At 39.1% G+C, this 26368-nt stretch overlaps 1 protein-coding gene across 2 annotated transcripts in view; it reads right to left on the minus strand.

Moving 5' to 3' along the window:
• Positions 1-3754: 3754 nt before the first annotated feature.
• dpf1 (double PHD fingers 1) overlaps positions 3755-26368 on the minus strand; it is a 60069-nt gene continuing 37455 nt past the window's right edge. The window contains exons 9-12 of one of the 2 annotated variants that reach the window (XM_008426098.2): positions 14436-14555; positions 9485-9597; positions 6531-6612; positions 3755-5507 (exon numbers count right to left, since the gene is read on the minus strand). In XM_008426098.2, coding sequence (XP_008424320.1) covers positions 5437-5507; positions 6531-6612; positions 9485-9597; positions 14436-14555 — 386 coding nt within the window. In that variant the 3' untranslated portion in view covers positions 3755-5436. The remainder of the gene's footprint in view (positions 5508-6530; positions 6613-9484; positions 9598-14435; positions 14556-26368) is intronic. The other variant, XR_535238.2, reaches the window with a different exon arrangement.

The raw sequence follows: 26368 nt of genomic DNA on the forward strand, positions 1-26368 counted from the left end.
CACAAGCATGGAAAATACTGCGTGAAATGGTAATTTGCTGATCTGAAGATATTCTCATATTTACAGCTATTGTTTCCGAGCTTAAAGCTATCAGACAAATCAATGTGGTTCTGCTCTGTTACAGCAAATGATTTGGAAATGCTGAGTGACTCTTTCTCACTCAGCACTTTGCCCATCAAGAGTGGCCATTAAAGTGGCTTTTAAAAAATCCAGTTAAACTGTTTATAGATAAAAACAATAGGACTTTAAATTAGAGGAGAGCTGTTTAGTGCAAGCTTAAAAAAAGCTCGTTAAGCACACTGAGGTCATGATGAACATGGTTAGCATACCAACATATTTTGGCCTATTTCAGGGCTGTAAAATCTAACAGAATATATATTGTAATTTTATTCTCAGTGTGACAATATTAACATTGGGAAGGACTGTTTAAGAAGCCAAGTTTGCTAGCTATTATATTCCAAGATAAATTGATTCCAGTTAATACATTCAGCCTGATGGATGGGGCTTTAGTGCACAGTTCACAGTGTCCAAGATGTTAAAGAGCTCAGAAGGTATTGGAATAATCAGAACGTCAGGAAGTGGGAATTAATACTGTAGTTGCATGGTTTCCTATTTATGAAGTCTTAGTCAATATGGCTTTCTAAGCCAAAAACAAAATAGAAAACAAAATGTTAATTTATTGTGGTATGTGAATGTTATACCCAGGCCAAACTACTCTGGATCTATAATTTACTTTTAGCAGCACAATGCCTTATAAAAATAACACAACATCCTGGTATCACTACACCTTTGGCAATGTAGCACATTTGATCACCACATAAGCCAGAAAGCCATGGATTTTTACAATATCCCATACTTGCAACAAGTACGGAATATCCTGTCAGATATTGCAGAAATAACTCAATAATAACATTACTTATTGTCATACTAGGCTTCTAGACACTGATATCCAAACTGTACTAATGAAGATTCACTCACCATGGCATGCTGAAGGCTTGAAACTGAAAGTGAAACTCATAGCTTGACCTGTGCTCTGACTGATTTGGCTAATAATTATCTGACCGCTCAGATTTACTCATAAAACCTTGAGATTTGCTTCCCCTTTCGTCAGCTGATCCTTAAATACAATAAAAAAATAATAAAATGGTGATATCATGGCCAAATGTACCCTCTCATGTCACAGTGGAACACCGTGAACTTCACACTTTTTGAATTTCCATGCACAGGAGTCCATCAGAAGTGCAACATGTACTTCAATTCATGAAAATGGATTTTCTGCTTTGGCCTATTAAGTGACTGAGTAGAGTCACTGAAAAATCTTTCTTAGAAACCGTAATAAAATACATATAAATACTGCACTTCGGATAATTCTGACTGGCTTTAGAATTTTTAGAGAGAAAAAAACTCTTAAAACTCTGGTTTAAAATGTTGTTTTTACACATTTTATTCCCATTAACAATTTGTTGTGAGAAAGTCCCAATCGCCTGATATCTTCTTAGCTAGCTTAAAGTTGAAAGTGATGTAACAAGCCTTTAAACATTTGCCACCAATTGCTTCGGTACATTTTTGAACATTAATTTACTCCTTCAGTGAATGAAGAACTATATGAATCTGTTCTCTCCAACATTCAACCTTCCAGCAAATGACTTTGACCAGATACGTAACACCACAGCTATACTGCGTTAATTCATATGCCTGTTTACATCAAGGGCTTGCTTAAATTGCATTCGTAATCACTTGTAATAACTTTCGACTTCTTTCACTTAATCTACATTGCCACAACTACAAGGAAAGATGGATCAGTTGTTCAAAAGAGGCCTGGCTGTTTTTACCTAACCATTAAACTGGTACTTAACAGCTCTGAAAAACAAGCCATAAAGCCACAGCCAACAGATGGTCAAGAATTGCTCTTCCAGTACAGTCGGGGGTATTTTAAAGCAACATAATGATACAAAAGATGTCTCAATATTCACCTTAATGACAACTGAACAATTAAAAAATTTAGGTGGTAACCATATATCATGTAAAACAGTTTTTTTTCTGCTCCTGATTTCTTTAAGTTAAAGAATACATCTTGAAAATATGGCTAGGCTATCCATAATTAAAGAAGTATTCACTTCTTTAATAGGTAAATAAAGATGTAAACGACTAACAAGTTTGTTTCCATTACATTAGCCTAAACCTTCATACTTCCGAATCTAACTACCATGATGGCTGTTTGTCATGTACGTTTCAGTTGTTTAGGTAAATTAGACTCATTGATGCTGCGAGTTTCCCTCATCCTCTACAGGCTACTGTCAGTGTTGCTGCTTTATACAGAAAAAAATGAAATAATCTTTTGAAGTGCACTGCAGCTACTGTAGTGTTGTTTAATTACCATTCAGGCTCAATAGTCTATTACTGGATTGAATTGAACTGAATTGAATAAGTGCTACGACTATGACAGACAAGTTGTCAGGACTACTCCTTACACCAGGGAAGGCAGATCCTGAATGGAGCAAAAGCAGTGAAATCAGAATAACGATGTATTAAATTCATAGTTTTACAGCTGTTTAAGTCTAACATATTATCAAAAAAAAAAAGAAAACAGTGAAAGTTTCTGGAAGTCAGAAGTTGTAGATGATTTTAAGTTGACTGTGACAGCCTTGATATCCTATAACCAATTACATCTCCACCCTTTTACTTGAGACGATAAGACTGAAATGATAAGGACTGTGTGGGCGACTGTGGCTCAGTAGGAAGAGTAGTTAGTTGCAATCTGAAAGTTTTTGAATCCAGCTTCCTCCTGGAAGGCACTTAACCCCAAGTTGCCAAGCGATATGTGTGTTGGTGCATGAATGCATGTGTTAGTGAGTGTGGCGCTAATGTAAAGCGCTACGCGTGGTGAGTTTGGCTAGAAAACAAAAATATAGAAAACATAATAAAAAAAGCTGATAAAAATTCAGTCTATTAACTGTCTGGTGACCAGAATCTGTTCATTTCCAGCTTTACAGTCCCTGACCAGTGCTCAGATTCTTGGAGTCTCAGAAAGTCATTTTTTTCCCATTCAATGAACGCACCTTGTCCAAACCCTATGTCACCCCTACAAAAACACTCTTCAATGTGGGAGTTGTCACTCAGACAGAAAGTCAGAGAAAGCACAAAGAACTAATTTAAAAAGAAAATCAGTCTACTAAACCTGATATCAACAAAAATAAATAAACACATAAATAAAACAACAAGGACCAAAAATCAGTTTGTCTCAATTAAGTAAACTTCAAACTGTGTGGAAAGATATAACTGTGCAATCTTTGTCAAATGCAGATTTTCTGTAATCGCTGCATTTGCTAAAGACAAGAGATAAAAAGGATCTACACACGTCATAAAACCTTTGATGCAGTCACGCTTTAAAACAAATTAAAAATCACCCTAAAGTCAGAAGAAACATATAACAGCTGATGCTTAAAAACAAAAAAGCTAGTGCAACGTCACCCAAAAGAGGGCTGTAAACACAGCTACATGCTGACAGTACGCAGTTATGATATGAAATATACCTTGACTGGAGGATTTAGTGTCCCAAATCTGTCTCAAAAACATGAGGGAAGTCATTAAAGTTTGCAGAAAAAATTGCGTATTTATCATTTTAATCTGTGATGAGTGGAACGGTGTGAATAGTCAACTAATTTCAAAATGTTTGGCATCTTCCCTTTACTGTGCTCCAAACCAAAAGCTCAGGGTTAATGTCAAAAGTTTCCTACCAAGGTTCATGTCTCTGATAGATTTCTACTCAGGGTATGCAGTTTCAGAACATAGCTTGTCTTGAATAAGCTATTAGGCTGTTTTACAGCTGTAAAGCTTTAGAGGTTAACATATGAACGTGAGGAGGAGTTTGTTTTCGTATACAGTGTATTGTGCGCCAGAAGATGTCCACTTGTGTAACACTGAAATGTTGCACAATGAAATGTGAATTTTTGAACTTTACTCTGTACTCCAGACTTACAGCAGGACTTGTATCTCAGTCAGTCTGTCTACGTTGTTAAATCTCCCGTTTCTACATTCAGATCACTCGGCCTTTGACCTCTTCATAGATCTAACAGGTATTTGACTGGCCATAGTCACTGGCTGCTGCACTGTTCAAAGAAATCCACTAAGACACAGGCACAAACAAAACTTCAAAGTTACAATGGGCGGCTAAAGAGTTTGTATCACAAACACATTATTGCGAATTAAGTGTGCTTTTCTTTCCATTTCAATTACAAGTTGTTGGGGTTTTTTTTTTAAGAATAAAAATAATAACATGCAAATGAACACAAATAAATAAAAGGAATCATAGAAAATGTGTTTTCAGGCCTCGGCATGAGAGCTGCATATTTCCACACACCAGTCCTACATTCTGAGATCATAGACAACACACCAATCACCAGAAGTGTTTCAGTCCTGCACTGGCTTCACAGTCACGGTTTCGTGGGAGGAAAGGTTATATGCAGGTCAGCTAAGGGCTCGCCAGAGATGCTAAGCCAAAACTGTTATTTTTTTTCAAATACACAGTTTGATTTGAATGGAGAGGGGGGATGGGGGTGGATCTTTCTCTCCATTCATCCAGTTGCCAAAACCATGCACTAAAAACCTTCAGTGTCAATTTCCAAAACGCACCATTAAGTTGTGGGAACCCCATGCACAGAGAGAAGAAAGGGTGAGGTCAAAGGTGGTCTGAGTTCCTGACCGGATGCCTCTTATTTACCACTGAGCCGAGTCTTTTTATGAGTGTGTGGTTCAAAAATCAAATCAGATTAAATTCTGTACAATTTACTCCCTGGTTGAAAAAGACATCCAGACAAATACCAGAGGAGAGTTCAGCGTCTCTGCAGCTCTGCCGTACACAAAGGAGGACAGAGAGAAGAAAATAAAATTTTGGTTGAATGTACATTTCACAGTTGGAAAAACACTGAGACGCACTGCTCCATGGCTCTCCACTGCTTCGTCCTCTCTCGAACATGTCACCGTTTTATTAATTTTCACTCACTACTTGAGAGAGTCACAGCTGAAGATCATTAGGGCTCATCCGAGGGCCCTTATGAGGGTTCCTGTGGAGTAGTATGCCTCAGAAGTGCCCTTGGCGGGCTGAAGTGTGTGTCTTGCTGACAAACTTATTGCCGGCTGATGAATTCCTCTGCTGAGACGGAGGAGAGGGACGCTGGAGTTTGGGTCAAGCACAAAAGGGAATTTCAGGGGGCAAAAGAGGACGGAGTGTGGCTTCGCTGCTGGAGAGTCGCTCGAGAGCAGGCGTAGCGCCGTGGGTAATCTGCGTGCTCCAAAGGTCACAGGGACAGATTGTGAAGACTGTGCCGACGAGCAGATCAGTAAAACGGGAGAGGTGGAGATGCTGAAGAAAACGGGAGGAGAGACAGAGAAGTGGTTTGGGAGAGGGCGAGGGGCCACGAGGACGTGCTCTGCAGATTAAGTCAGGGTGATGTAGGCTGAGGCCTTCTCCTTCAGTTGTCTCAAACACAGATGACAGCTCCAGCTCCCTGTAAGGCACACAGATCAGTGACATCACAGATCAGACGTTCAATCACTGCGATCGTAAAGCCTGCTGGATTAATCTCTTGTTTCACACAGAGAGCCGAGTAACACTGTAAATTAAAGCTCGGCGAAGAGACGTCCACACGCTGCGCCTGTGATTTTGTAGATGCGGGGGATTTCACAAATAGTCTGGTTTGCAATGACATTCGAGACTTTGTGACGTCTCTTAAAGACCTCGCAGGCCAGAGCTAAATTTTACCTCAACCTTAATACTTCCAAGTGGCTGGTAATCCTGCCTGAAGACGCCGAGAGCACTGAACGCAGCGCAGATGCTGAAGCGTACACCATGGTAGTTCGCCATCCGTGAGACGGAACCCTCGAGTGTTCACCTCCAGCAAGAGGCTGGCTTTCAGAACTTGTTTCTTCTAAATTAAAAGGCATCGCATGTGTGTGGGCAGAGCTTGACACTGTTACCAAGCGTTAAACACAAGTGGCACTGCTAGTGTATCTTCAGCCACTTTTACCATGGAAACAGGTTATCTTTCCACGACTCATTTCCATGACAACGCCATCAAACATCCTGAGGCAGCCATCTTATGTGGAAAAATGACAGTTTGATTTAAATAGATGTTCCTGCACCATTAATGGGATCATAGACACAGTGCCAAGTCTCTCTCTCTCTCTCTCTCTCTCTCTCTTTCTGTCTGTCTATCTATCTTTCTCTTTCCCCCTCTCTTCCTGTCTGGTGCATTCAGATTAAAACGTTCCAGCAAAGAGTTGCTGCTTCCTCACTATTATATTTTCCCCTTCGTATGAAAGCATAAGACAAAACATGGCTGCTCTCCTGAGAGCAAAAAAAAAAAAGAAGAAAAAAAAAGGCAAGGCGTTTATTCTGCACTGATGGTTAAAATGTTCTCAGATGACGGCTCTGGTTGGTGCAGTGTGACCAAAACCAGGCCTGTGAACTCCTCGTAAGCAGCAACACTAAACTACAAGACTGTTTTAATGAACCAACTGTTGGCGCGTACCCTCTGGTGGTTCAGACATGGGAGGACTCAGACAGTACATGTGGTAGCCTCTGTCGCAATCGTCACAGAACAACAGCTGGTCCTACAACACAACAGAACAACAGATGTTAACATTAGTAACATGAACAACTTTGAAACGATAGCTGCAGGACTCAACAGCACAGATTTAAGTGTGTTGGGTTATTTGGGAATTGTAAATTTGGGTTGGTTTTAATAAGCACTGGAAACAGTGTGGGCTTCAAGGAGGGAGTTAAAGTGAAAAATTAAGAAACGGCTAATTTCCTGAGTTTGTTTTTTTTAAAAATCCTGCACTCCAGCAACACACTGGAAAATATCTGCGTTTAGACTCCTGTCTTAATTATTTCTTTGTAAGTACAATTAATGCTTAGGAAACTGTATTTGTCCTGGATCAAACACTATTAACATCAGCAGCTACAAGCTGATAAATTTGTTTTCTTACAGGCCATTAAAACAACGTTTAAATCCACTTAAAAACTGATTCTATGGAAAGCAGAAACAGAATGTTTACCTGAATATCTTTAATATGTGGTAGAAATGTAATTAATTAATTAATGAAACTGTGAAAAGGAAAGATCTGTAATTTATTTTACCAACACAGGTACATCTTTAAAAAAAATCAATTCTAAACAGTCTCTCACTCTGGGTCAGTAGGCTAAACAACCATGGGGAAAAACGCTGAGTTGACATTAAGAGCCTCCACAAGGGGGTACGCTACAAAAAGTCATTGCTAAAGAAGCTGACTGTTCAGACTTCTGTGTCCTAGTGTATTCACAGAAAGTTGAGTGGAAGAACAACGTGTGAGAGGGATGACTGCATGAGAAGATTGTCAAGATTTTGTGGGGAGTTTCAGCAAGATTGCTCTGAGATTGGAGTCTAGCACAACAAGAGTGATTATTCTCACGGCTCTTAAACATGAGCTACATTTTTGCATTTCTTGTGTAAAGTGACCCCTGAACCAGACACCAGACATTGTAAACGTTTTATCTGGACTAAGGAGGAAAAAAAAACTGCACCGTTTCTCAGCGGTCCAAAATCCGCTTTTCAGAGAAAACTAAAATATGGTTTTCATTTGGAAATCAGGAGTTTGAAGTAAGAGTGAAGCGACACAGTATCCATGTTGCTTGAAGTCCAGAAAGACGTTTCCAAAGTCAGTGATGGTTCTGGAAGTTATATCATCTGCTGGTTCTGGTTCACTGGGTTGTCTGAAGTCCACATCATCTAACAGAAAAGCTCAGAGCTTCTTGTTCCTGACCAGTATACTGATTTTATTGCCCAGCTGAACGTACCTCCATACCTCAGCAGTAATTCATGCACAACCAAGTATTGAGTTCATAGAATTGAACATACTTTTCAGAAGCCTGATATTTTCTATTAAAATATATATCTTGTGTTGTTTATATGTAATATTCAGATTTTCTAAGGCACTAGACTTTCACTATCTGTAAGCCATAATCATCAAAATTTCAAGAAACAAGAGTTGAAATATTACATTCTGTGAGTAATTTATGTAATGCATTAGTTTTACCTTCCATTCCAAAGGTAAAACTAATGTTTAAATTAATTGCACAATGTTGTGGCACGTGTGTTGTGACTCAAAACTTATGTTTTGGATGTTTTATACTAAGGATTATGACTCCAAATATAGATTTTAATAAAATATAAATATTACATAATGCCAATGAAACAGGATTTTTAATAAAGAAGTGTCATGGGAAACTGTACCAAGTCACAGAAAAGACTGCAGACTTGAAATCTATGCAAAAAATAAATCTTGATGTCCAGAGAGTGCTGTGTCCTTCAATATTCCATGCTAACAGAAAGATAAGGAAGAAAAAAGCATGGTGTGGTTTAAAAAATTACACAAGCAACTGGGACCACAGCCGTGGGAGGACTGTGAAGCAAAACTCATTCAAGAGTCTCACGGAGATTTACAAAATGTGGACCAAAGCTGAAGTCAGAACTTCAAGACGCAGTGATGCATCCAGGAGACGAGTTGCAGCTGCAGCATTACTTGTTTTAAGTCACTCCTGAATCAAAGGCTTCAGAAGCATCTTACCTGGGGAAAGAAGAACTGGACTGGTGCTCAGGGGCCCAAAGTCACCTTTTCAGATGAAAGTATGTTTTGCTTTTCATTTCGAAATCAAGATGCCAGAGTCTGGATGAGGAGGGGAGGGCCGCAGAAGTTTCCACAGTCAGTGATGTTTAGGTGAGCCACGTCATCAACTGCTTTTGGTCCACTGTGATTGATCAAGTCCAAATCAATCAGAGTAGGACTCCATCAGGAAATCTTAGAGCACCTCATGGTTCCTGCTGCTGACATACTTTTTGAAGATGCTTTTTGGACTTCTTTTTGGACTGCCAAAGAACTGTCGCCTGCTTTAGTGGCCATAGTGCAACTGTTCTGGATCAGACAGCAAACTGACCTGACCCTACATAAAAGCTGTGTAGGTTAGACAAGAAGAAGATGAGAGACACAAAACCCAACAAAATATTTTAACTGAAGGCTGCTATCAAAACGACCTGGGCTTAATTTACACCCCAGCAGAGCTAAGGTGGTTCTGACAGTGTATTGATGCAATAACTGGAGCATGTATTGAACACATTTAGTTTGCACTACCTCAATATAATTATTAGTCAATTTTTGTTTTTCAGCAATATTTTAACAGTACTAATTTATTATGTGTAAACCATTACTATCAACAACAGAATAAATGATTGAAATATATCACTCTGTGTGTAATGAATTTATATATAGGCTATTGAAAAATGAACTTTTAAGGGTCTCTAGTTAATTCAGATGTGCTTGTACACTGAGTGTGCAGTGTGCATGACTGTGGATTATGTGTGCATGCGTGTGTGTGTGCATGCGTGTGTGTGTGTGTGTGTGTGTGTGCAGCCACATGTGTTTATGTAGCATAATGAAGGGATCCTACGTCATTCTCAGAGGTGCCACACAGGCTGCAGGACTTGCACTCGATGCACTGCCAGCGATAAGTCCTCACCGCAGCCGTCATGTTCACTGTGAACTGCAGACAGGACGGGTGGCCTGGGTGCACACACACACACGCACACACACAAGCACGCACATACAAAAACATAACGCATGCACACAAGCACATGGCCACACAATTTTTACTGTCATTGCTTCTCTGTTTCTAAGACAATGATTCACCATCTATATTATTTGTGCAACATCTCGTTTGTGTCATACAAGAGAAATTGCATTCAATATAATAATGAAATAATGAAATAGTGTTTAATTTAGAAAGCTATGCATTCAGAAAGTAAATTTTAAAAAATCATTTCAGCAAAAGTAATGCATTTTTCCAGTACTCTAAAACTATTTGCCCACATTTTATCCTTTCACTTCACAGGCAGATCCCAAAATACTTGAATATGATGAAAAACTCTGTGCTTGCTGTCACTCATTCCAGAAAGCGAAATTCATTCTGTATAGATTCATCACACATAGAGTGAATTCTTCAAGTCTTCATTTCTTGTAGTTTTGATGATTATGGCTTACATAAAAACCCAAAATTCTGTGTCACAAATTTAAATACTGTGAAAAAGTTCATTATTGGAAACTCATTGTGTCTCAGCATAATCAGCTAATTAACTCAAAACACCTGCAAAAGGATTCTTGAGTCTTTAGACGGTCTCTCACTCTGGGTCAGCTCACTACACAATCATGGGGAAGACAGCTGACTGGACAAATGTCCAGACGACAGTCATTGACACCCTCTGCAAAAGGTCATTGATAAAGAAGCTGTCTGTTCACAGAGTTCTGTATTCAAGCATATTCATCAGCAGTTGGGTGTCATAGAAAAAGGTGCACCAGGAACAGGGATAACAGAAGCCTTGAGAGGATTGCCAACCAAAAACAATTTAAGAATTTGGAGTAATTTACCAAGGAGTGGACTGAGGCTGGAGGCAAATCATAAGAAGCCACTACACGGAGACAAATCCTTCACATGGGTTACTGCGTCTTACCTGGACTAAGGAGAAAAGTAACTGGACTTTTGCATAATGGTCCAACTTCCTCTTTTCAGATGAAAGTAAATTCTGCATTTTATTTCAAAATCAATGTCCCAGAGTCTGGAGGAAGAGTGGAGATGCACATAATTCACATTGCTTGAAGTTCAGTGTAAGGTCTTGCCCATTAGTGATGGTTTGGGTGCCATGTCATCTGCTGGTGTTGGCCCACTTCGTTTTCTGAAGTCCACAGTAAAGAGCCACCATCTACCAGAAAAGCTTAGAGCACTTCATGCTTCCTTTTTCTGACCAGCTTTGTGTAGATGCTGATTTTATTTCCCAGTTGGACATCATCCCTTCCCACATTGCCAAAGGTGCCAAAAGCTGCTTCAGTGGCTATGGTGTTCCTAAGCTCGACTGGCCAGGAATTTGGTCTGACCTGAACTCCACAGAAAATCTAGGGAGTGTTGTCAAGAGGAAGATGAGACTCATCAGACCCAACAATGCAGATGTCCTGAATGCAGCTATCAGAACAACCTGTGCTCTCATTACAGCTCAGCTTTAGGTTTCAAGTTTGTTTCAAGTTTGTAAGTCATAATCATCAAAATTAGAAACTCAGGCTTGAAATAATTGGCTTTATGTACAATTACAGTACAACATATGAGTTTCAATTTCTGAAATGAGTGACAAAAAATTTTTATTTTTCTCACAGCATTAAATTTTTTAAGATGCACCTGTGTTTTTCTTGGTTAACTACAACAGACATGGACAAATTTGTTGGCATCCCTGGTAAACACTTGAAAAAAGTCTTTAAAAATAAGTAATTTTTTATTGCAACAGAAAAATATCACTTTGTTTTTTTTGTTCGTTTTTTTTTTTTTTTTTAGAAAAATTTAACTTCTAATGACAGCACTGTAATTGAGTGGGAAAAATATCCAAGACTGAGGAATAATAGTTTTTAGCCAAATTGCCTGTGGTACAGTTATTGGCACTCCTAACTATGTATATAAAGGTAATAGAACTGAAGTATTTTTATGTTCATACTATACTCATTTGAACAACAGACCACAAGCAGAGCTCAGTGTTGGAGAACTGCAACAAAAGCATCTCTGTCATCTAAATGCCGACCACTGGGAATCACGCCTCCTACCATCACAAATATAACTTTGTGGAGTTAACTAAACTGTACTGGGACTTTGAACTGAAACCATTTTCTCTTCTTTTGTGAGCAGAGACCATTTTGATTTTTGACAAACAGTAGGGAGTTCAAGTAAAACTAAAAACTACGTAGATGTAAACCTCACCCTCACGGTACAGCATGGTGGAGGAGCCATGATGCTGTGGGTCTGTTTCAATCTTGTTAAGAGTGCAGAGTATTATGAATTCTTTGAAAACCAGGACACTTTAGCAAAAAAATCTGGTAAATGTGTGTCATCAATGGGTCTTGTCATCAACAAGGTATTGAACCTAAAATATGGCAAAAGTTACACACAAATGGTTCAGGAGGCGGTACAGGCAATTGGCAACTGTGTCATTTTATCAAAAACAATTAGTTGTTTGAGTGGGATTTTTCTCCCCAGTGAATAAATTCTCACTTAGGTGGGATTTTCTAAATGTTTGAGTCCAAGATTACACTCTTGCAACAAAATATACATTTATTTTAAAGCTTATCACACAATATTACCAGGAGTACCAATAAACGTGGCCAGTGCTGTAAACTTTTAATAAATTTTACAACTCTTTAAGCTGTCATGACCTTCCATGTTAGCGGTTTCACAGAAAAGGGACCATACCAATGCTTTTTCATTAGCCCATTCACTACAGTTCACAGAAGTAATGTTTGTTCACTGATTTTTTATTTTTCAGAATAATAAAATGATGGACGGAATAAATATATATGTATTTATACAGTACATGCAGTCAGTGATAGATACAAAAGTTCTGCACCAATTACACAACATTCTGTGGTTTTACATGCAAGCAAAATATACAATAACTTTCAGTTGCAAAACAAGTTTGATGATGGGGAAAATAACACAATCATTTATTATAAAAGCATCAGTCATGAGCAAATGGAAACATCCACTCTCAGAGATGTCAGTAGACTTATGTAACAGTCAGTTATTATAAAATGACAACTAAGGAAATTTGTTGTTTTGTACAAAGTTGTTCAAATATGGCATTTCACTGGATCTATTTATATAAAATAATCTAAAAGTATTTCACTCCTAGTACTAGGGAGCAGGGTGTTTTCAAGGTTTCTAGCTGAACATAAGTCTACTAGCCCATATCCACGTATGAAACTATAGTTAGGCAGCTTTTTGGCAACTTTGTTATTGACTGCATTGTTAGATCCTCATTTGTAAGTCGCTTTGGATAAAAACGACTGCCAAATGCATGAACATGAACATGAAAAGTTAAGCCTGAAATGATTCGTACATCTGGCAGATTTAGACGTAAAATCATTTTCAATCAATCAGAAAGTTTGTTTCTGACACAAATCTCTAAAATGTTAATACAGCAATCAAACTTTTCTTACAACATGCTTTTTATATGTCGTAGCTGGTATTTTTTCTCTTGTGATGAGCTCCAAGTCTTTGAGACAGAAAACTCTCCTTACCATCATCTAATCTCCAGCACAAAATCTCAAATCGGGATATTTGCTGGGCCACCACGAAACATTAATGTTACTTCCAGTCAGAAGAATCATTAACTTTAAATCTAAATCTGTCAGTTGTATGAATACATTTGGATGTAATTTGAGTTTTTAAATGAAAATTTGATCAGGGGTGTGTGACCCCTCATTTGTAGGACGGTTACACTAAAAACAATCACCTTACACTCTCAATAATTTTCAATAAAAACTTTGACTTGCCGTAACTGGGTAATTGTGACTTCATAGTCTTTCAGCCAGTACCACAGTGTAATTTGCATATTGTGTTCTGGGAATTTATATATGATATTTTAGAGCATGCTCACCATGTTTGTAGAAAACAAAAAACAAACAAAAGAACAACAAAACAGAATAAAAAACTTTTGTTTATGTTTTAGCTTTCTTTCAAGCAATCTGATTTCACACTGTAGAAGAACCAGATATGTAATCACTAGAAATAGCGCGGTCACAAAAAAACGCCTCAGAAGATCGAAAACATTACACTATAAAATTATCAGAGACTCAATGTTCTGACTTTTATTTAAAGGGCTAAAATACAAAAAACAATGGCATGGTCCTTTAGTTTCTAAAGGGATAGTTCAGATTTTTTGTTGAGGTTCCATAAGGTTATTTACTATAATAGATCCCTCACCTGAACCAGGTAAATGCCAAGATATAGAACAGTATTTGTAGTAGGGTTTTAGTTATCAAGATTTTTTTTTAAAGACCACTGTTAACTTTGTTGCTGTTTTTCTACACTAAATATAAGTTATTAAGACCAAGAATGGCAGAGGAACATATTATCCTCATTGCACAAACAATGGGCAAACACAAACTTTACTTCTCTCTTGGTGGAGTTAGAGCACTTTGACGAATTGATACGTCCCACATCTTCAAACCATTAAAAGAAAAAACTGAATCTCTTGTAAAGGTGATTAATATCAGCTGACTTAGTATTGCATCCCACAAATATAATTATTTTTACTTTCACGTGTTTTATTTTCTAAAATCAGCTAAATCTGTCTGACATATGACATCCGTGTAGGACAGATGTCATATGTCAGACAACAGGGGAACTATTACTGATGATAACTTCACGGAACCTCACTTTTAAAAATCCAAGCTAACCCTTTAAGATCAAATTGGCTAAATCTCGTACTAAACGAAATACACATTTTTGGAAATCAAACATCTCCAAACTGTGGGTCATCAGATGGCTGCCTTCCTCCTGCCAATCATTCCCTTCTGCGGTGTCCTACCTGAGCGTCCACAGTCCGCACAGGAGATAAGGTCTTCGGGACAGCCCGTCTTCTTTGAGCCTCCGAGGCAAAAGTCGCAGTAGCCATTGGCAATCACTGAGCCGTCCGGTGCTTTCTTAGCTGAAAAAAGAAGAAAAAGCAGGCACTCTAGGTTAACTGCTCTCCGGAGAAAAAGGTGATGAAGAGCAAACTGTAAACTCATAAGTTAGAGATATGAAACGTTGTCCTGGGACGGGGACCCTGTGTCAGTCTCTCGACAGTAAGACAGATTGAAGACAGGTGAAAAACTAAGAGAGATCCACACAGCAGCCATCAGCGGGATGTGACAAAGAGTGCCATGGAGTGTTACTGAAAGACTGTGATTACAGACAAAATGCTGAGATGTAAGACAAAAGAGAAGAAAAGAGACAAGCCACTAAGCCTTTGCTGTCCCGATTGTCTCGTTATGTTTGCTTAAAACAAATCTAAGTCTTCACAGGAACCAGGGACTCTCCAAACCCAAACTCATCCAGGAAGTGGTGCCTCCTGGGGGGGGGGGCAGGTGAATAATGTTGGAAGCAAAGACGAGGATGAGCAAGAAATGTAAGAACAGAAGGTTGAAGAGAACCGAGTGTACTTATTCCTGACGGAAAGATGCAGCGACAGACCTGGCAACACGCTGAGCACAGGAAACAAGTGCTCTGTGTGAATCCGTTTCATAATAATTATTAACAAGAGAGAGATTCCCCCTGCCTGCCAGACTGCTGTGCATGTACAGTATGTGGGCATGTCTGTGTGTATGTGTTCCACATGTAACCCCCCAACTATCTCGCTTCCCGTCTCTCTGATGCTGATTGCATAATCCCTTTAATGGAAGCAATCACATAACTGCACTCTGCTGTGTATGGAGGCTTTCTTCTCTAAGATGCAATGCAGTGTACTGGCCCTTTAACAATGAGTCACCAAGCAGGTTGGAGTCAAAACGCAATAGATTTTACAGGTGAACTTTGCAAAAGTATTCAAGCCCCTTTAACTTTTTTTTTACATTTGTCAAGTTAAAAGCAGAAACTTCATCCTGGTGAGCCTCTGATACTGAGCCCTCTGATTCAGTACTTTGTAGAGCCACCATTTGCCTTCAGTCTTTTGGGCCTTGCACAACAGTAAACTGATCTGAACACAGACACGGAGTTGATTTTAAATCTGAAGACTTTCAGTGATCATTTTCCTATTGCTACTTCTTAATTTCCCTTGAGTTGTTCAAAGCTATGGATATTGTTTTACAACCTAACTTAGCTTTAAATTGCTCCACAACTTTCTCCGTGACCATTCTGCTGTGTTCCTTGGTCTCCGTGATGCCTTTTGTTTACTACAAATCTCAGCCATCTCAACAAAAGAGCCTAATTTATAGATATTACATTACACAAAGGTGGACTCTATTTACTGATTCTGTTTATTCTGTAGGCCATTGTTTAACTTTAGGTCCATCAAAGTAAATGTGTACCACACAATTATCTATTCTCAAATAAAACGAAGTTGCGATCACAACTTTTAATGCAAATTCAATCATTCACAAATTTTGCACGGACTTGCAGCAGTTATACCAACTACTCTGCAAATCTGACCAACCATGGAAGTGCACTTCAGCATTTTCTGCATTTCCTTCTTTTCTGACCAATCACTGCAACTCAGCTGAATTTTGACCAATCCTGTTAGCTTCCTTCTAATTGAACTTCCTGTTTTAAATGCCTGCAAGGTGAGAGCATGAATGATGCTAAATGGTGACATTTGCCTTTTTTTTTTTTTTGGCATTTTGAGATGTTCTGTAGAATTTTCTTATGTATATGGCTCGTGTTAACTTTAATAACCAATATGGGATTCTTCTTTTGTGCTTTGACACCTCCTCAGGATATGATTTTATTTGTGTTAGGGGTGCCATTTCAAGACAGTACCTAAAAATGTCATTTGCACTTTAAATACTAACCATGTTAAAATCCTGTTTTTGGGGGACTTTTATGTGAAGCAATTTCAACTTTTTTGTAACAATGTTATAGCAAAAATAAACGTTTTTTTTCTTTTTTTAAGGTGCCACAACATCAGTAATTTAAGGAACAATAATCACAAAAATGCACCTCGGCGTTCTGGAGGGACTGATTATATACAATACCATGTAACGATATTGATAAAAGTCTCAATAAAATGTGATGAATGACTAAATATAGTCAGTGAAATGTGCAGACAGAAATGTTGTGGGTTATCCATTTCAGGATGGAGTCATGCTGAGGAGAAACAAACCATTAGACTGAAACACTCCAACACCTGCATGGTAGCAAAACTACATTTTTGGTAGTCTTACCAGCCTTGAAGATTAGCAGATTATTCCAAGAATAAAATGTACACCTTAAAAGTGTAATTCTATTAGTCAACCCAAACGTATGCTGAATTTGTCTTATACTTTCAGTGCAGAATAATTTATAATTCTGAATGTAACACAGATGGCTGGTTTTCCCCCTTTTAGCCTCTTTCAGGCCTGTTCCAATAACCTGAAGGAAACTGATCATGTCAGCTGTGTGTCTAAATGAGCGCCCTGGTGCTTGTCTCTAATAAACTGTGACAACATGTCACCAATCCCTGCTGTATACAGTCACAGTAATGGATAGGCAACCTCTGGCGTTTGTTTGCCATACGCTCTGCTTGGCCCCAGAGAAATCCCACATTTCTTGTCAACATACATAAATAAAGAATTGTGCTGTCCAAACTTTCCTGCACTGTATGTTTTGTTTTTTTTTTGTTTTTTTTTTAAATCATTAGTTGATTCAGCTGCAATACGGGGGACAAAGCAAGCAGGAAATGCTCTTCCTGATTTGTAGCTGTAGCTTCTCTCCAGGACATGAACACACTAGGATCCGGTCAAAAAGTCATTTTTAAGGAAGGTTCCTCGCTGAGTGAAATGACCCAGAATTACTAAAGTGGTAGCCATGATGAGTGCTGTTCAAATTATCCAAATACTGAGGAAATGAGCTCCAGTGCTCCCTTTATTATCTCCTTCAGCAATGCATTCACTGGCCAAAGCTTTCTGAAAGCAAAATGGGTGTTTCTGTCCCACAATTCTTTGCAGCTGCATCATTTAAATCCTCTGAAGAAATCTTGTAATGCAATCAGGCTATATGGGCAACAAATAGGTAAACAAATATGAATACAGTGAAGCGTGAAGCATCAGCCAATTGTATTGTATTTCATTTGAAGCTTCTTTGAAAATGTTTAATTTTTAATGATTACTATATTTTGCAGTAGTTATAAATGACCACGTTTCATATCTTACACACTGAAAATTAAGATACTTGACGTTCACAGATTTTATTAAACTTGACAATTTCAGCACTGCCAATAAAAATCAGAAGAGGTTGAATTTTTTCAATGTTGCTTTACAATTTTTCCAACATAAAAAAAAATCAAAAATCAAAAGAAAGGCTACAAAAAGGAAGTCTCAGCATTGTTACATCTGACCTGGTGTTCAACTTAAGAGTTTCTACTCAATAAATTCACAGGCACTTTGTTCCCAATCTGCTGACTGCTTCACTTGGGGGTTATGAAGTAGCAGAGAGGATCCAGATAGTTCATAATTCTGCATTTTACCCAAAGAAGTAATTTACAATGTGGTGGTGATAGCAAAAGGAAACAATCTAAATACAGGAGAGAAAAAGATTATGTACATACAGAGATGATGGTATAAAGTTGTAACCTGATCAAGAGTCATAAAACTGGCTAGCATTCTATTAGCATTGTTGTGATAATTGAGTAGTTTGTGACAGCACCGACCCAACAGTTCTTGGCTTTTTGTGTGCGTGTGTGTATGAGTGTGTGTTTGTGTGTTTTTGTGACCTTTTTATTGAAAATCAAAGGTGTGTGTCAGGTGCTGTACTCTCAATTTGTGCACAGCGCCCGGCAGCAGTCCTTCAACGATCAAAGAGGAAAAAAAGATTGCCTGTAGACTACCATGTTCAAAGTGTTGGCTAGCAAAATAAAAGGAATACTACATGTAAGAGTCACACTGGGACAATATATCTTCCCTGCATAATATTTGCATATTTTTTAATAAGTTCATTTAAAAGAAATACATAAGACATGTATTTTCTTTATTATGAACAGCTATTTATATTCTAGCCTTCAAATAAAGTGTAGAAATCTGAAAACAGTATGTGATTATTGTTCTTAATCTATTTTTTACCAGGCGTAGCGTTTACAGGCTGCTAGTAATATTACCACCAGGTGGCGGTAATGCACCAAATTGCTTGCCTAACAACATAATACTTTTTTGAGCATTTTTGTGTGACAGCCACAAAAACGGAGAAAAAAAACAAACAAACGCTACATTTACTGCCATCTTAGATTTATTGGGAAATTTTTTAAAAGTGCAACAGAATGTTACGATAAAGCACACAACTACCCCTCTATTGGACCAGTGAAAAAAATGGTCTGTCAGAGGAATGGCTCTGCACCCAGGGCAAAGTTTCATCAGGGGTCAGAATGAACGTGTGGGGATAGCTTTTCTGTTGCTTATCAAAATGTCTATATCAGGACTTCAGCAACACTGGGAAGCATTGAGAAATCAACTTTATTAACAGACCAATATGTTAATGACTTGTGGCCTTCATTTGAGTCTGTGTTAATTTTGGTGACTAAATTTTCACAATAGCCATTTTTACATATAAAAGCAAGTTACAAATAAAACATTGTTAATCCATTTAATTTCCATGTAGTTTTTCTGGGGGGTAGGAAGGTTTTATTAGCTCCTTCTGCTCAGTTCTGGAGGGAATAAATCAATCAATCAGTCAATCAAATTTTATTTGTATAGCACATTTAAGCAGCAAGGCACTTCAAAGTGCTTTACATAATTAAAATAAATGACTGTATTGCCTGGTCGCCATCTTTGGGTTTGGGACCGTACGCTGAACTGGTCGCCAATGAGACCGAGTCCATCTGAGGTGAATGGCTGTAAGCATTCGATGCCAGGTGTGGAGTAGTGTGAGTGAGTCAATACTTTTGCTTTGCAATTTAGCATAATGTGTAATCTTAGGGAGCTGTAAAGGCAAATGGATCTTCGTCCTTCAGATCAGACAATAATAATTTACACATGTAGTCTTTCACTTAATGTCACTGACATCTTTTAAATTAACTTACAGTCACGGCAATACGTTTCACAAGACCTAAGAGTAAACAGATCAATGCTTTTATAGCTCTTAATAGTACTAATAAGATGCAGTTTTTTTTATCTAAATAGGATTTATTTCCATTTTTATGCATGGAGGCTGGAGGTGTAACAACATTAAATGCACTGAGGCTAAAGGAGGTGCTTATGAAAGGGATTCACTCCTGGGGTCTTATGAGGACAGGTTTGCGCAGAGTGTACCGCAGCCACTGCAACGCAAAGTGATTTTATGTTTCTCTCAACGCTTGAGAGAAACATAAAATTTACCACAAGACTTGAGTTCAGTATTTTATTTTGGAGCTATTTATTAGCCCTATGTGAGTAAAGTTCCTTATAACTGAATTATTAAAAGGATGGATCACTGTGGCCCTCTCTTTATATGCGCATGCTGCGTACGCGTGGGGCAATGGGAGGGGGAAATACTGAGAAAAAAAATGTTTTTGATTTTGAAGCAGCATATTAGTATTTCAAGCCAAAATATTAGCATTTTTTTATTTCCATTTTTACTATGTAACGTTTTGTACTTCCACCAAACATTGTATATTAAATTGTTAATTTTGTATAGACAAATAAAACTTAACGTTGCAGCAGAAGTGAATGCTGTAATTAAATAAGAATCCCTCCAATGGATCCATTCCGAAAACAATCAAACTTAATATAACTGAAAGGAAAACCTTCTTTGAGGCACAAATCTACGTAAAAACATGGAACCACTCCTGCCAGGGCCACAGAAGAACTGTGATCAAATTTTTTTTATTTTTTAAAAAAGCTCCAAAAATGGTTCCAGTGGAGACTTCATGCATGAATGTGTGTTTACTTATTAATAAACCAACAGAACCAGAACCAGACGTTGACTGAAAGTAGCAGGAGGATGCGTAAAGCTGCAGGGCCGAGGTACGCCGGCCTGAGGTCAGTATAAACATATTTCTGTCTTCTTGTTGTGGTCAAATACATTTCTTTCATCTTACTGTTTTATTTGGACTCATTGCTGTTGATTGGAGCTCAGATTCCCTGGTGGAATAAAACCAGCACGCGCTCACACACACACATCTAAAACACATTCCGTCTGCTTTCTTTCTTTTTTATCTGTCTGTGTGTATCTTTGTTTGCTTTGCCTCTCCCTATGTGTGCATGCTTTCAAGGCCCCTAGAGAGTGAATCAGCAGGTCCTGACGTACGTGAGTGAGTCGGGGCTGCCCGCTGGCCTGCCTGCGCGAAAGGGGGAAAAGAAAAAGAAAAAAAAAAAAACTCCCATCAATGATTAAACGCTTGTGGCCATGTTTCAGAAGCTGCCTGCAACCACAGACACACTAGTGCTGCCAAAGAGAGGGAGGGGAGGAGAAAAAAGGGTGGAAAACAGTAACAGAGGGAGACAATATAGAGGAGTGGAAATGAGGGGGAAAAAATAGAGACGATACACACGGCAAGAAGAAAAAAGAAATAAAGTGACCAAGAGAAAAAGAGTAGAATCTGTACTCTTTTTATATATATANATATTCCACCTTTTCTCCTGACAATTTCTTCCTGCTTTACCCCCATCTCCAAATTTTTCTCCTCCTTTACCTGACCATCTTCTCCTCTCTCTCTCCCCTCCTCTGCTCTCCTCTCCTCTCTCTTCTTCCAATTACCAGGAGGAGTACGAGCAGAACCGCACACTTCACAGCTTTCAAGTGTTGGAGAGAAATCCTCCTGGGAATTATCCAGCAAGAGATGAATTCTCAAATGGTCCCTTCGACTCCCCAACAACACAAACCCTTCTCCCTATCAGCCTGTCTCCCCCCCACAACTGTCTCATTTTCTCCCCTTTTCCTCCTCCGTGCTGCTCCTTCATTACAATCTGCTGTTATTTTGCTTTCGAGCTCTTGTGCCTGAATCCTTTTGTTTTCACTTTTGTCTCATCTCTTTTACTGAAACAAGTGTTTTCTCCTGTTTTATCTTTGTCAAATTACAAACAATATAATTGATGACCATAGTGCGGAATATTACTTTAACAAAGTCTTTATGAATACAGCTTAGAGGAGTGCTAATTTCCCTGCTGTCTGACCTAATTCATTAAAATATTGCCGTCCTATTAAAGACTTTCAGTAGGAAGGAATCCATTTAAAATAGCCCAAATTATCAGATCTATTTGACTTGAAGCTTTTATTATCTCACTCTTTAGTTCAACAGGTTTATTTGTGAGTCATACAGCTAATGCTGTTCCACTAGGCCACCAAACGGGAGTCACACCAAAACTCCTGTGCAGAGAAAATAGTGCATGAACAACACAAAGAAGTCATTATCCCGTGTCAATATGTTTAACCTCAGAAATTAACCCTGATTTTGCTGATAATCAGTTTTTTTTCCCTCCAACGTCTCTCTGACCTAATATTTAAAAGTCATGAGGTCAAGAGCAAATTAGAGGAAGAATCTAATATTAAATCAGGTCAGCATTTGCGATACAGAGCATGTGCAGTTCAGGGGCCACTCTGAAAAATCTACTTATTTTAAATAATGTTAATAAACATGAATATATTCTCAGTGAAACCCTATTGGTACACGAGGCTGTGGATCAGAACGTGCCCCTCATTAACCAAGGTCCTGTTTGTGTTTTGCTTTAAGCCGAAGGAGATGTAGCAAACATGAGGAAGAAGATGATGTAGTCGGAGGAAACCAAAAGTAAATTATGACCATGATGAGACATGGTGACGAGAGCATCATGCTGTGGGCTTTTCTCTATCAACGACAAGGTGGTCAGGCTTGATGGGAAGATGCATGAAGCTAAATACGAGGTACGTCTGGAAGAAAGCGTGTTGGAGGCTGAAACGATTTGGTGCTGGAGCTGAGGTTTACCATAATGACAGAACACATGAAACTACATTATCCCCTTATACCATTACTCTCATTATTTGTTTTCTTCTTGAGTGATAAAAGCTTTATGGCCCTTTGAAAAAATATAATTGAGCAAATTATCTAAATGTTCTATTTATAAATTGCACCTTTTCATGATTAAAAAGCTCGATTTTATTCCTAAATTAACCTTTTAGAAACTGAATATACCTTTTATAGAACATAAAGATTTGCATTTATGGAAGGGATTATGGGGAAAAGCATAAGGTTGAGGCCCTAAAGAGAAAAAGAGACTCCTTGTGCCATAAAAGTTTCATTCTTCTTGAAAACGCACTGAAAAACAGCTACCCTACAATTTTTCACCACTTTCAGACTTAAATACAGTTTTATGTTATTTAAGTTAAGAGCCAATCATAGTCACATATAAATAGTCACATATCAAATAATAATCTGATGATGAACTTTCTTTTGCCAAAAACCAACAGTGTGACAGGGGTGTTGGTATCCAAGTTAAGGGTTATTCTTTTCTATTCACACTTTTTTACCCTTAACATTAGATATTATTCAATTTCACCTCTTTTTGGGTTGATATGATTTGTAAAACCCGGCCATGTTGAGTCATATTGGACCCAAAGCTTGTTAAGCAAAATAATCCAAAATTGGGCAGCTTTTCCCCCCCTGAAGGTTGTAACGTATTTCTTCGGACTTATTGTCTTATGACTTTTGTACTTCCACTGAAGTGTTAGCTTTGACCTTTCTGCTTGAATGCGTTGATGTTTCTCACTGTCTTCTAAATAACTTCTTTTTTTTTTTATTCATTTCAGTTTTTTCCCATCTCTATGTCTGCTGCTTGATTTTACCTATAATGCATAATTTCGTAATGGCATTTGCGACTAATGGACTGACTAAAGTAATTTTATATTTTTTTTGTGTGTTTTCTTTATTTATTTTTTGGTTCTCTGCAGTTATCCAAAAGTAAGCAAAGCCATTACTGATTGTAGCCATTTTGTTCTAGCTGTTCTTTGGACTCGGGACCGCAGGGCTTCCAGTTTGGCAGGTGGAGATGGAAGAAAGAAATGAGGATGAGGAGTAAGAGGGGGAAAATGGCAGAAACCAAGGTAAGGGTTTGAGTGAAAGTGAAAAAACGAGGAGGAAGACAATGAGGAAACAAACGGGAGCGAAGGAAAGGAAGCAGGAAAAAAAAAACTGTCTCCATGTTGTGTCGAAGCAGCAGTGTGTGAAAACACACACTCTGCACTCCTGTCGCCTCGCTGCTTAATGAGGAAAGCCTCTGAGGGGTAGCGCACGCAGACACAATGAGAGCACACACATGCACGGCCAAAATCACACACATACAGTAGGGAGCACACGTGCACACACAGAGATTTACAGCGATGCCTTTGCATAATAACTTTGGCTGTCCAGTTTTACTTCCGTCCCCTCCCCCCCCACCGCTGCTTGCTCTTTTTAACATGATGCACAGGAGCCTCTCTAACCCCTCTGCAGCCACACACATACGCACACACACACACACACACACATATACTGTATGCATGTAAAGTTGAGGAGCGGACAACAAGAGAGGAAACCAGCAGCGCATACTTCACATTCACACTGACACTATCCCAAATGCTTAGGGAGACATTTCCAGATTTTTTTTTATGCAGACAAGGAGACATAGATGCAGTCAGATGGAAACCGTCAGTCACAGATGAAAAGTCACTGGCTTCCTTCCTCCCTCTCTCTCTCTCTCTCTCCCTCTGCTTCTGTCTTCTTCCCATCCTCTTCTTTCTTCCTCCTCACAGTTTCTCATTATTGCTTCTCCTCTCCCTGTTTCTGATTCCATCTCTTCTACGCTTCATTGTGCTTCTGTTTTTTTCCTTTACTTTTCATGTTTCATCTCTTTCTTCGTTGGGTTTTTTTTTTTTTTTTTTGCCTGCTCTTGCTTCACTCTTGGAGAGGAAATTGGAACTCTTTGCTGCAATCCATCTGTTGTCACACTAATGCTTGCGCCAGTGCCACCCCCCCATACCCGTCCTCCGTTTCTCCCTAAAAACCTGCTCCTTTTATTCCCCATCTCTGTCTTCACCACACCCATCCCAACCTTCAGCCTTTCACATGCGCCGCACAAAGACACAAGTATTACCTCCACTCGTGTCCACTCAGCAGCTTGCGTAACTCTCGGTGCATTGTGGGACTGTATGTGTGCGTTTGTGTGTGCAACGTGAGTCGGTGTGCCGAGATGACATTGCAAAGTAAAGAGGACGGAGGCTGGTTTGGTGCATAGTAAAAACTTGATATATGGCTGCACTGTAATCACACTGACCCAAGACAACACACACCTACACACGCACGCATACACACCATCTATCTATCAAGCTCTACAGCCTCCTGAATGTGTGTGCATACAGTAAACAGACACACATGCAAATAAATGGCCCACGCACACAGTCACACAACCTCCCCATAAATCATGCATGTAAAGAAATCAGCCTTACAGTGGGACTATGTGTCTGTGTGATTATTTTGTGCAAATGTGCTCACATTTGCAAACTCTCAGGAAGAGCCACTTAGCCAGCACAGACCAGTGTCCCCGTCGATAAAGAGTTAAAATGCAAATTATTAATCCTATTTGGTTTCAGGGGAGAGAACCGGCTGGGAATGTGACTGTGAAATCCTGTTTGAATTGCGCCCAGCCTCTCATGGTCCACTGTACAGCGTGTCGGCCCTGCACCATCATGTGGAAATGTCAGAAATTACCACTTGGGACAAAGCAGAGTGCATAAAAGGGGGAGAATTTCAGACAAAAAAAAAAAAAAAAACAGGGGGTTGGGGGGCTGAATCACTGCATCCCATTTTTGAGAAGATTCTGCTCGGAAATATGGAGTTTTTGTCAGTGGAGCAGGTTTCATGTGTTTATTTCAAACAGATTTTAAATGCAAGTGGCAACAGTTCCTGCACCAGGTTTGGCAAGTTTCCCAGGAAGAACCAAATTATTACTCCACTCTGGAAAAAATTTTTTTGAAAAAATAATCCCCATCAAACCAATTTTCTGTGCACTAGTAGGGATAATTTGACCGGTAACCAAGGTAGTGTTGATTCTTATCTCTTTCAGAAGGTTTACGCCAATTTCTTTCGGTCGCAGACAGTAACAAAACAAGAAATAGACGTAAAGTACGGCTAGATTAGGTTGGAGGCTGGTGGGCTGTGGTTGTGCGAGCCGGGGCTTTTCCAAACACGGCCAAGACAACGAAAGAACCGCAGAACAACCAGCCAGCAAGCCACAGCACCACATCATGAGACAGAATACCAAATGAAGCAGACTCCAAAATTACGCTGCCTTCACCAGTCGGAGTGTCAGGGGGGATCTATATGATGAATCATGAAGAGATTTTTCCTGGTCCTCAACTCTGTGCGCCCCGCTCTGCTTCCCTCTTTGTCTGCTTTCTCTTACTCCTCCCATTCTTTATGTTATTTTTAATGAACTCCTCTGAGCGCCTCTCTCGCTCTTGTCTGCTCTTGAACTTCTCAGATTCTGCTTTTCTTTATTTCTTCTTCTCACTATTTCTGATCTTCCCATAACTCTCCTCTCTTACCCCTCTCCTACTCCTCGTCCTCCCTTTTTCTCTCTCAATCTTTCTCTCTTTTCAATGTACATAGCTGTGTACTCTTTAGGAGGGAGCCCTGGCGGTATCTATGGCAACCGGATTGCTAGGCAACAGCCATTTCTCCCCTTCCTCTCTCTCGGCACTGTGTGGCAGCAGCAACAATTAACCAATCAAAAGCGCAGAGGGAATGTCAGAGTAAGTGAAAAGTTCAAAACAAATCCATGTTTGAGCATGGGCAACAAGTATGTATCCAATCAATAAGTATCGGCTGTTAAGGTTATCATGCCTGACTTTACAGAGTTCTTTTGAATG

This window comes from Poecilia reticulata, linkage group LG13 (assembly GCF_000633615.1).
Source record: "Poecilia reticulata strain Guanapo linkage group LG13, Guppy_female_1.0+MT, whole genome shotgun sequence".
Taxonomy (NCBI): domain Eukaryota; kingdom Metazoa; phylum Chordata; class Actinopteri; order Cyprinodontiformes; family Poeciliidae; genus Poecilia; species Poecilia reticulata.